General features: G+C 46.3%; 1 protein-coding gene across 4 annotated transcripts in view; it reads right to left on the bottom strand.

Moving 5' to 3' along the window:
- LOC119174383 (uncharacterized) overlaps positions 1 to 12,558 on the bottom strand; it is a 33,521-nt gene that overhangs the window by 15,959 nt on the left and 5,004 nt on the right. For all 4 annotated transcript variants that reach the window (XM_037425256.2, XM_075895703.1, XM_075895704.1 and 1 more), the window contains exons 4-6: positions 11,190 to 11,310; positions 4,117 to 4,265; positions 3,091 to 3,325 (exon numbers count right to left, since the gene is read on the bottom strand). In XM_037425256.2, coding sequence (XP_037281153.2) covers positions 3,091 to 3,325; positions 4,117 to 4,265; positions 11,190 to 11,310 — 505 coding nt within the window. The remainder of the gene's footprint in view (positions 1 to 3,090; positions 3,326 to 4,116; positions 4,266 to 11,189; positions 11,311 to 12,558) is intronic.

The following is a 12,558-nucleotide window of genomic DNA, read 5'->3' as shown; positions in this document are numbered from 1 at the left end:
GCAGACATTTTTGTAGAAATAAAGTTCCTTCCTTATCATATGCTGGACTGATCGGGACACTTGTACTGGGAGTGACGCAGACGAGGAAGAAAAGGATGAAAGGAGCACTAACCGGTTTTTAATGATGATAGATTTATTTCTCTCCAACACTTAAAACGTTGAATTCAACAGCTTCGCCCATGGAAAATATTACAATCACGTCTACCCATTTTTGCTTGTACACTCGAAGGTCCTTACAACGAAACTGATGGGACGCATAAAAAATTTCGTTGAAGCGGTTATTTCGTTGTGGCGCAATCTGCCCCAATACACTGCTACATTTGACTACACCCTTCACAAACATTGTTTATTTTCAGAAAAAGACTGTTACCTTCGTTTGCCGCCTTCCTTTGCACATCAGCGCAACGGTTCAACACTCGCACATGATCAGCAAGTGCATCGCGAGGTCGTAAATGCAGGCGCCAGTGAAAGTGCGAATGATATCGAATGCGTTCAGTCCATTACCTTCAATGAATACATCGCCGTTGAGGCAGACATTATCGCTCATGATGAGCTAACTGACTGAAGGTGGCACCGATGTGTGTTGTGCATCACTTTCATGTCCGACGACGCGGTGTTATGGCGAACCTGTAATGCGTAGTCAGTTAGCTCATGATGAGCGATAACGTATGCGTCAACTGCAATGTAATTGTTCGTGCTCACGTCTGTGTGAACCTTTACCGTGCCCAGACCGCCGTAGCGCGCACGAGTGCACAAGCACAAATAAAAGGTTTCGGCGCTTTAAAAGATGCTTTAGTGCTTTTGTTGCGCTGAAATGCTGCGAACACGCAATCTAGACTGAATGCGGATTGGCTCTTGTGGCTCCACCATAGCAAAGCGAGCCTGCTCCTTGGCGCATTGCCATCACCACCGAACAACGGTGCTCTCCTATGAGCGAGCAATGGGCGCATAATTTTGTGGAAACAAGGCGCAGTTTATGTTAGAAAAGTTTCGTGGTTGACGACACGCTCAAATTATCGTAAGACAAATTTTCAAGTCAAGCTCCAGTGAGCGAAAATTTCTTTGAAGCGAAAACAAGCCCGAAAAACGGTTCGTTGTGGCGAGAACTTTGACGCATTGACTTCTATGGCAAGCTGATGGGGAATAAAAAAGTCTTCGTTGAAGCAAAAAGTTGGTTGAAGCTAACCTTTGTTGTAGCGTAGTCTGACTGTACTTCCCTATGAAAATACAATGCCCATATGGCAGTGTACATACTACGAACACTGTCCTTGTTGCTCATGATGCCGATCTTGTAGTTTCTTTATTGTTGCACCTTTGAGTTTTTCAATTCGTGGCAGTGGTGTTGCCAATATCCGTAGCCCAGTTCCCAAGCATTTCGCAACATGATTAGTGCACTCTTCTTTGTGAACGTGTGTGTCACAATACACATTTGCTTCGCAGAATGCAGTGAAGGCCTTGTCGTCACCATCACTTAGGAAGCTGGGGAATGGCAGTGCAGTTTCATGAGACGAGGTCCTCTGCCATATATTTACAGATGCTGCAGGTTCCATTTTTTTTTTTTTGCAAACTGGAAGATGGAAAGCTCGCCATACCTCTTCATCCTCCCCAAGGTCCCTGTGGATACTGCAAGCATGGCAGTAGTTCGAAAGAACTTCAAAATCAAGGCAGAGCCCAAGGACATGACTGTGCTTACTCCATTGCAGCTTTTATGACCTCTTTTCTGCCAGGTGCCATCAAACATGACTGGCCCATCTCTACCGCTGACTGCACCCTTCGTGATGTTTCTTGCCTAGTCCAAGTTTTTGCTCACTGTCGTCATCGCCACACAATGTAGGTTCTTGTAAATGCCGTTGAATGTTCTGTAATGCATTGGGTTTGGAAGACCGAGAATCGCACAAAATCATGAAAGTTGGTCATGGCCTGCGCCTATAGTGTGTGCAGCCAGAACTGCCTTCATGTTTACAGCATAGATGTCACGTGAGCTGTCGCTGTCGAAACGAGCGCTCATCGCGTGATTCCCGGATGAAGTAGTACGCCACGACGTGTGCGTGAACGAAAGTGCAGATTCAGGGCAATTGAGATTTTCACAGCACAGCTGGAGGAATGCCGAAAGCCCTTTGAACTTTCCAGCTGCCTCTCGGACGCCAAGCTTCCGTTCGCGGCAGCTTGGGCAATGCACACCCGCCACAAGTGCCGTCAGCGCATCAATTTCGCAAAGCAGCGTGTTGGCAGTAGCAGCAACTAATGGTCTATTTCACTTTTGAATAATCCAATCTTCCTTTGGGATGCACTGATGATTCTACCGCAGCGGCTATTTCACAATTACTGTCGCGGTCTTCGGTGTTAGGCCTATCCGAAGTAGGAGCCTCAGGGCGTTGGTCGGGGGGTGACATCGTCGTTTGCTGTTGCTTTAGGAAGCGTCAGACACCGTTTCCCTAAATACTTGTGGAGAGTTCTGAACTTTCAATTATCTAGACTGCACTTATTGGGGCTTGCCATGACACAAAAATGTAGAGAAACACAGAACAACTCTACCGCGACGTGCGAGGCTTCACTCTTTTGCCGGAGAGATAGGAGGGGGACGGTGTGGAGTGCACCGACGTCCAATGGCGGCCTCGTGCTGTTTGTCGCGATATGACGTACACATTGTTTTTCTTGTTTTTCAGTTTATTCTGCGTGAAGCTACGAGACTGGCTACTAATGGATTGTGAACGGGACAGCTTTCGCAGCATGCGTGCACGATTGCAAATGGCGGCCAACGCGTTGTATTTGAGACAGGACGACACGAACTATGCCATTTTTGGCGACTTTCCGGCATTTCTCACGTCACCACTGCCCACTTAGAAGCATTATTAGACAATCACACAAATTTCAGCTTGATATTTTTGGAAGTAAAAAGTTATAATCCAAGGATGCCAATACAACCTAGAAAAAAAAAAAAGCAAGAACTTCCTGCAAAACCGCGACCTTCAAACCCACGTCTTCCCTTAAATGAACACAGTAACTGTACCTGCTGTGCCTGAGCCTAAAAAAAGAGTCAGGACTAAGAGCTGCTGCATATCACAAGTGACATCCTGTACGGCGACTTACTGTTAGACTGGAACACTCGGGGTGGCGACAGGATAGGTCTATAAGAAGGAGGTGGCACTGGGTGATGCACCGTCTGGGGCACTGTCTGGCCTGGGTTCAGCCTCTGGTAGAAGTGATCGTCCGTGGCCCCCACGGGCACCTCCCCACGTGCGTACAGGTCCACTTCACTCAGTAGACAATGGCACTCGACGTTTAACGCCCGGTTCCGCCTCTGCAGAGTCTTTAGTTCTTCCAGCTAAAAAAGGCCAAGAAGAGTGTTAACTCTTAGCGTTATTTTGCAGTCTGGTATGCAGCCTCTAACTCTGAACTCATGCAGTGTTTACCACTGCACAAAACTAACACTACAAGGTTTTTGGAATGCTATTTGAACAATCAACGTCGACTTAATATTTGCCTTTAGTGTCTCCCTAAGCACCAGATATTGTCTCAAGACAAATCGCTATATAGGTCAAATGTAGCAGAGCTTAAATGTAACATGGAGTAGACTAGCAGCAGTAGTATTCTTTAGTAAAACAAGTGGCACTGTACATAAAACCATTTCTATCATTTTATCTTAGAGTCAAAGTGTGCACTTCACATTGAGTGGGTAAGACAAAAAAGCATCAAGGCGAAACTAGAGTGCATCTACACAATGGCACACTAATGCATTAGCAGGAAAATAACAGTTACAGTGAAGTTAATAAGTTTCCCGTTCACCTCACTCATTCCTCTGCCACGACACTGCATTGCTTTACTCTCTCCCTTCCTCCTCCCAACTCTGCTATCCTCCTTTCCCTCCCAACTCTGCTATTATGGCCTTTCACTCTCACCTATGCTTGGCTTATGCTATGCTTTCCCCCTGAGCGCGCACTAGCCCTCTTTCCTGGATTGGCTATGCTGCGAATGACATCACTGCGGATGGACGTAGCTTTGACTCTGACAGCTCCACTGCAAAGTCATCAAGCCTCACTGATCCCGCTTGAAAAAGACAGAAGAGCAGCAAGTGAGTGTGCACTGCACTAAACAGAGGAAGTGACCCAGACTTACCTGCGATGGGGTGACGTCAGCCAGCCGCTTGCTCATCAGACTGACCTCTTTGGATTCCACTTGTGTTCGAAGCTGTTGGAGCAGCTGCATTTGCTGGGCGTACATTCGCTGCAGCAGCTCGAACCTTTGGCGCTGGTGGGTGAGGAGAGCTGCACCACAGCAAGGGGGGTTCAGGAGCTTCTACCATCCCCCTTGCCCCATAATTCGTTAACACGGGGGCAAGGCAATTTGGTAAGCGTTAAGTAGCGTGCCAGTACAGTCCAACCCCTTTATAACAGACACATTCACATTTTACACTTTACAAGAGACAAATGTGTATAAGAAATACCAACGTTGATGAAAATAGGGGTTGATGAGAAAACACACGTGGTACCTTGCTTACAAGAGACACCCGATATAAAAGACAAGAATCTCTCACTGGTGCTAGTCTCTTGTAAAGGGCTTCAAATGCACGTGGGGAGCAGGGATGCACGAATGCTAGCAATGCTTCACCTTTAGCCATGAAAAACGATTTCGGGAGAGGAATATGTCGGCTTGTGGTAGCATGAGTAAATGGCATGGTGGCATTACAGACGGACGAGAAGTAAAAGCAGAGTAGGTCCCTTTATGACAGACCACAAATTTTGTGTGCACATTATTCACATGCTCTGCTATGAATGCAAGAACAAAAAATTACGATACTATCCTTTTTTTTTATCTGATAATGTCAGGAAATGGCAGTGGTGTACATTTTAGCAGCAGTAATTACTGAGTATTTGTACCACAAATGCTCATAATTTCAGAAAATCGAATAACTCGGAATGTATTCTTTGGTCCCACCAAGCATATGCATTGTTTGTCGTAGGCTTGTGCGAATTGTGAATTTTAGGTTTGAAGCGAATAGTTTACATGCGGACTAATATATAAACTTATTCGTTCATAGCAAATACTTTGAAATTTTAAGTAACTTAATTCGAACTGAAGCCAACTCAAATACTCCACTATTCATTGTGGGGTGTTGTTGTGGAGAGCACCGCTCTTGGAGTGAACGGACGCAGTAGACACGGTCGGAACAAACCAAACAACACAAATTTTTTAACTATTTTAGAACGACGATATCGTCAGCCAAATTAATATACACCAATTGCAATCAACATGCTAAAACAACCTTACACAAAATTACACAGCACCTAACAACACAACAAACGCAAGGGCACACAAAAGGCGGCGGCGCCAACGCTTGACTCGCCACGTGGACCCACCGCTGGAGGCAACTGTTCGCGGCAATTGCCACCTGCAACAAAGACTCACTTCTTTCTTCTGCGCCGCCACCCAGGCTTGCCACCAGGCATTACCACCAGCGCTGCCAATCTAACAACTATGATGATGATGATAGTGGCGATGATAACTGTAAGGGTGCTTACATCGCCTGTAAAGTTGTTTGCGCCGCATGGCGCACGTGTCTTGCCGAAAAGCCGCAATTCGAGTTACAACCACCGGGCAATAGATGGCCCGGTTGTGTTCACGTTGAGCCCCACTATCATCATCAGTGATAGCGCCAGCGGTGACCCCTGGCGAAAAACAAGCCTTGGTGGCAGGCGAGAGTTGAGCAAGTCTCTTCTGCGCGTGGCAGTTGACGCGAACGGTTATCTCTAGCGTAGGTCCCCCATACGTGGCACCGCGGGCTGCGCGCCGGGGGGTCTTCGTATTAAGTCAAGCGTTGGCGCCGCCACCTTGGGCGTGTTATTGTGTTTTTCATGGCGTGTGTGGTAATATTGTGTGCGGATGTCCTAGTGTATTCATTACAATTGATGTATCGATTCGGCAGACGATATCGTCGTTCAAAAGTAGTTAAGGGGAGATGCTACTCGAAAAACGATTTTCTTTAATAAGAGCCTGAATTTAACACAAATTGGCATGCTAATAGAGTTTTTTCTCCTCTTTTCAAATATGTCATTTATTTTCATGTAGATTGCTTGGTTTTTTTTCTGAAGGTCAGATACTGCAAAATTATGGCCATTGTTATGCAACAATTCTGACCTATAAAAATTTTAGATAAAGCATGCAGATATAGCTGACTATGATCCTTTGGAACTGTAGAGTGCAAAAAAACTATATAAATTTTGTGTGTAAAAAGGTGAAATACAATAATAATATAGAAAAATTTACTATGGCTCAAGTTGCCAAGGGCTTTCAATGTTATGTAACTTTTGAAAAACATAATCAAGCAGCACTGACAATCTGAATAGATAATTGCACTCTATGGGCCTTCATCATGCTATGTGCAAAATTTCATAGAGGTATGACAATTCTAAGTATACGAACTAGTGTGTATAAGAAGCACAGATCACACAAAACTGCAAAAGGAGAAAAACGCATTTGAAAGTTTGAAACCTTTTTTTTTTTATCACAGAGTTGTTAGAAATGCATAATCTTTGGCCATAATGTTCAACAGAACTTTGAAAAGCACTGCCAGTTACTAGAACTGTCCTGCAGCATAGGTTGTGCCCTCACGGTCCTTGCGAGCACTCTCTTCTAGCCGGGCCCTTTTCACTCCACGACGACGGTGGGCCCTTGCTTCTGCTGTCAGACGCTCGGACATTCTCTTGATGCGCCTCGCGTCGCAGGAATCACTGAAAGTAACTAGATCTCTAGATGGCAGTATGTTGAGCTCTTCCAGGATGTGCTCGAAAGTAGCATGGCCCTTGTTGAACCACAGGATTGCTATAGCTGCGGCAGTCTCGACAACCGTTCGGGAGACAAACTTAGTCTTGGGGCAAAGTAGCCAAATTTTGCTGTTCAGGGATTCCGATGCGTTCTGGGTTTTCCCTTTGATGCATCGAGCAAGGAGCTTCTCATCCGTTAGCCGCTTATAAATGGGCAAAACAGCCAATCCCTGTGCTTTTGTCAGGAGAGGTGTGTGGCGTGGTGCAGGTTCACCAAGTGCTTCAGCGCGTTGATGTTCCTGCAGGGCAAAACTTGTGGCTGCCAGCATTGTCAGTAGAGCATGAGTGGAAGTACGAAGCCCATACTGCAGTGTACATATCCCGTACACTCCCCCTGTTGCTTGTTATGGCAATCTGATAGTATGTTTGGAGCTTCTGAATGGCTGGCTCTTTCATTTTCTGCCCTCGTGGTAATGGCACATGCAGCTTCCGTAGCGCGGTGCCAAGTCTCTTGGCCACATGATTAGTGCAGTCTTCTTTTTCTATATTGACAGCACCATAGACTTTTGACTCTGCAACTGCACTATATGCTTTGCTGTCACTGTCACTCAAGAATGTCATGAAATGCAGTGGGGTGTCATAAGTCAATGTTCTCTACCAAATGCGCATTGCAGCCTCCGTTTCCATGGCATGGGAGGAACAGTCTGCATTTTTTTCACAGACTGGGCCATGGAATGCCTGCCACACTTCCTCGTCTGGGCCCATATCCTTGTGCCTACTGCATGTCAGGCAGTAATTTGATATGACCTCGAAGTCTAAGCAGAGGCCAGTATCTAAGGAGATAACTGCGCCATCTCGTTGTGGCTTTTGTGGCCCCTCTTCTGCCAAGTGCCGTCGAACATAACAGCCACATCAGTTTCGCCTGCTACTTCTTTCGTCAACTCTCTGGATCGGCGCAAGTTTTCACTCACAACTGCCATGGCAGCGGTGTGCACCTTCTTTGCTATCGAAAAAAATCCTCGGTGGTGCATTGACTTTGGGAGTCCAATAATGGAGCAAAATCTCGACAATTGCTCATGCCCAATGCCGACAGCGCGTGCAGCCACCACCGCCTTCACATTTACAGCGAAACTATCTCGGGAGCTCCCACTGTCGTACCGTTGGCTCACTCGGCTGCTGCCGTCCGCCGTAACACGCAGTGACGTATAGAAGCACGAAAGAACAGTCGCTGAGCATTCGCTGTTTTCGCAATGAAGTTCGAGGAGCGACGAAAGTCCCTTGCGCTTTTCTGCCGGCTCCCGAACGGCAAGTTTTCGAATACCGCAAGCAGGGCATGCCGCACCTGCCACAAGTGCCGTCAGCAAGAGGTTGTTGCACAAAACTGTCGTTGCACAAACCTCATCGCGCTGTCTTTCGTCTTTTTCGAAGAAGCCGAGCTTCTTTTCCGAAGCACTGACGAAAGAAAGCGCAGCGTCAATCCCTTCATCGCAGCCACTGTCGCTCGCGCACTCGTCGATGCCGCCGTCAGGCCTAGCACACCGTAGACGCATTCTCGTTCGTCGCCGTCGTTCGGGGCGCTTTACGCCGCCTTCCCTTGAACTTGTGCTTCGTTCAAACTTCTGCGGTCTCAAGTTGCACTTTTTCGGGCTTGTCATCGCGAAAATATGCGTAGACGCGCAGAAAAGCAGACGGACCAAATGCCGATGGCCGCCACCAACACAGCTGACAATGACTCGGTAGCCAATGGCGATGCGGCTTAGGGTGCCGCGCGTTTCAAGCCACTCAAACCACGTGATAAAAAGGCCTCGTTTTTTTTTTTTTTTTTGCCCACGTACGAAACTGGCGGGCGTCGGAGCTGTACGAAGAAGGCCGGACGCAACTTTCCCAACCGATCGCGATGGCGGGCGGCACTGCGACGGGGAGCAGCGCGCAGTCAAAGATGGCCAATATCGGCGCAAATTCACGAAATTTTGAGCCACCACGATGCCTTCGTACACATTTTTTTGCATTTTGCGGTTCGAATTTAGTTTTGAAATTTTCACAGATGAAAGAAGAAGGTTTGAAGATTGCAATGCAATAAAAATCGGAAATACGAGAAATTTCGCTAAAAACGCGATTTTTCGACTCGCATCTCCCCTTAAATAAATATGTGTGTATTTTTTGGTTTGTACCAACCGTGTCAACTGTGTCCGTTCTCTCCAAGAGCGTGGCGCTCTCTCACCTCTGCGAGATCCCATAACAAATGCTCGCGAGCACAACGCCACCTACTGCTCGGTAGTTGCGAGCCCGAAATGCGGCTTATGCGCGAAACACGTGCGCCACGCGGCGCAAACATTTTCACAGGGGGTGTCAGCACCGCCACATCGTTCAAATGTTCGAAGCATTCAAATATTCGCACAACCCTAGTTTAATGACATCAAACTCCAGTTGATTTGATTGTATTTCGCCTTGTTAATTCGGAAAATCCTCAGAGTGCTGAGCGCAGCCTCAAAATTGATGTGCAAATGAACGGAAATGCCTTTTGTAGACAGCCGAAAAGGCTGCGGGCTTTCCCGAAGGCATGGTCGCTAAGCACAATTGCACAAACAATACAATTCACATAATTAATTATCTCAGGAAATATTTGACCTCAGTAGAATATATTTCAATACTTTAAATAAACTGCATAAACTTGACAAAGCTCTCCAGCTTAATCTCACTTGTTCAAAAAATAATTAGCATTATTTTTAAAAACCATGTCCTCTTTAATAAGGTGTGGGTTCAGAGCACGTTTCGGATTAAGGCACGAGGATCTTGAGCCATGTTCACATCAAGAATGAAGTTGCAAATGACGAAATATGCGGCTTTTGCACTGCTTTTATGCAAAATAATTACTGGATTCATGTAAAGTCAAATCTAGATAATTCGAACTCGAAGGGGCCCAAAAATTTGTTCGAATTAAAAGTTATAATTAATGAAAGCTAAATAAATGGAGGGCTCTCCATGCAGTGGCACATGTGCATTGAGCTAACACACGCAGGGGAAGTCTAAGAAGACTTACATTTATTCACAAATCACAGGACATCCGTTATTAATTGAAGTAATCGGTTATGTGCGTCTGCCCCCGTTTGCCTTGCTGTGAGTCAATCAATTTCGCACGCAGCTCGCAAAGCATTTCTACTTCGGCTTCAACATTCTCCTGGCAAGAGAGTTGCGCGCAAAAATGTCCAGCGCCGACACTTTCTAAAGACGACGACGACTGCTGCGCAGCAGAGCTTCCCGCTCTCCGCCACGCAGCCGCAGCATGGCCAGCACGTGACAAGAAAGGAGGAGCATCTCCACGCGGAGAGAAGCAGATTGGTATTTGAGAAAAAACCAACACTCCACGGCAGCTTTTAAAGAAATTTTTTTTTGCTCTGTTCGCGTGCGTCGTCGAATGGAGAAGGCTTACGTGGCAGGGAAGGGAAAGGGGAAGCCTGGCACCGGTGAATGGGAGATCCCCCCCCCTCAAGGCTCCTGCCATGAGGGGGGGGGGTCTCCTGCGTGCTCCTGCAAGGGGCAAGGGCTACGAAAATAGTGCCTTTATCCTTTCCTTCAACCACACAATCATTAAACTTAGCGATGGCTTTCTTTTTTTTCCCTCTCTTTGTGCGCAGCATTGGAAGGAGGAGGGTCTATACGTTACAGGGACAGATAAGGGAGAAGTGTGACATGAGCGCACCGCAGATCGGCATTTGAGATGGAGCAAAGATTCCACCACAGCCTTTTCTTTCCTTTTCAATTCTTTCGCGGGCAGCGTTGAAGTGTCGCAGGTAACGCGGCGGAATTGGGCGGGGCGCTGAGAACATTTTTGGAACGCCGTATGCTCGAATTAACCATTGGAAGTGCTTGGGCGTTCGAATTACCGGGCGTTTTTGCCCATTGGAATACACATAGCTTTGACAGGACCTCATCGTGAGTTCGAATTAAGCATGTTCGAAATAATGAGATTCGACTGTATTTCTAAAAAAATGAAATTGCAATGTGATACACATTTCTTTATTTTGTTGTTTTTTTATACTTTATATAATTCAGCATTTGGTTAATTTGGACCGTTTTTCTGGTCTTGTGAAATCTGAATTTACAAGCTTTTACTGTAGTAAAACAACACCAGCAGAAGCGAGGAACCACACGACGAGGAACGACAGCTACACAGGGCGCACAATAAGCTCTGTTGAAACAGCCATTCTTTTCGTTGGAGCCAATTTACTGCAAGCATAAACTAATTAGTGCAAAAGATGAATTTCGACTGAATAACATTGAAGTGGTGAGCATCTGCACAGTGTAAATGCCTCGCAAAATATTTTTGCTCCATGCCTCTGCCGCAACCAGTGGATTACCCACGAGGAGAACTAAAGGTACAATTCACACACATTTGTCTTTCTATTCTTCAGCCCCTAGTGGCCTCACCTTGGATCATGTCATCAAGAACAGGAGGAGAGTGGTGGAGTCGGTTCATAGGGGAGTCAATAGCACCTGGCTGTGGCCAGGCGGGTCCATATAGAGATGTTGCAGACATACCTGCGGGAAACTGAAGGCCAAACATAATTTAGGAGAGGGTACAGTATAAAAAATGAGAGAGAGAGTGAGAGAATGTAATGCAAGCCCGGCCTCTCTTTTTCTGTTCTACAGAAAAAGAGGCAAACAACCAAAATACCGTCAAATGCCTTTACCAACAAAGTGCCCGGGATGTTCAAGATGCTTTGTTATACAGTGCAACTTATTGTGAATGTAGCACACTATGAGGCTACCAATATAGCCCTTATTTCAAAAAATCCTTCGTCACAAAATCATTTGCTTGTAAGTTTTTCTTCACAGAAGAGGCATATGACTGACCTGTAGATAACTTCGAAAGCTTTGTTGTGACTGCCTATTCTCAGCCTGCAAACAGTGAACCCGTCACCATTTATAATCTGTTTCTGGTCTGTCGACATCCAGCGACATAAATACCGTGTTTGCTCTCATAATAGGAGCGCCGCAAGTACAGTCACGAGAATAGGCGCACCTCGAACTTGGCCGTGATCAGTAGTTCTGTACCGTAACTGCGCAATTGCAATTAGAGGCCCTCTTACGTTAACTGAAGCGAGGAAAATAATAATAAAAAAAGACTATGGCATAGCTACGCCAGCTGCGCGGGCTCGCCGACTAAGGATGAGCGGCGGTTGCCTGGGTATCAGAGCGGCCAGAGTAACCTTTGCGCCAGCGTGGCACAGGCCAAGCGTTGTCGTTATGGCGTTTGCTACCTCGTCCACAAATTTAAGAGCTTTTCAAATTTCAAACGCGACCTTTCGCGTTTGCTACCACTACGCGAACTTGCACAAGCTCGGCGGACTTTTGTCTCAGTTAATTTCCCGGCCGCAAACCTAAACATTGTACAACGTGCACTGCTTCTAGATTAGTGCTTAAGTGTGACACTTTCGGCGATCTATCTTCATGTTGTCTTACTTCGCACAACAACACGCCGAATTGTAATCTAGACCGAATTGGCGTTGATTGCTTCTTGATGGTGGTCACACATGATCAAAGTTGCAGTTTTGTACACAATCAACAAACTTTTTGTCGTGGCTCTACTTGAAGGAAATGGGGAATGGGTAGCGCTTGTAACACTCAAATGGTGTTTCGCGGTTTGATTGCAATGTCTTCTGATATTGGCGCGAGCCCGTGAAATCGAACGATCGGTACCAATCAGCGCACAAAATTTCCGTGAAGGCTTGATACGCAAACAGTGCATTTCCGCAATAGTACTTTCTCTTCTTAGTTTTTTTTCTATTCGCATTCA

The sequence above is a fragment of the Rhipicephalus microplus genome, chromosome 5 (genome assembly GCF_043290135.1).
Source record: "Rhipicephalus microplus isolate Deutch F79 chromosome 5, USDA_Rmic, whole genome shotgun sequence".
NCBI classification, from domain to species: domain Eukaryota; kingdom Metazoa; phylum Arthropoda; class Arachnida; order Ixodida; family Ixodidae; genus Rhipicephalus; species Rhipicephalus microplus.
This window is presented reverse-complemented; position numbering and strand designations above follow the sequence as displayed.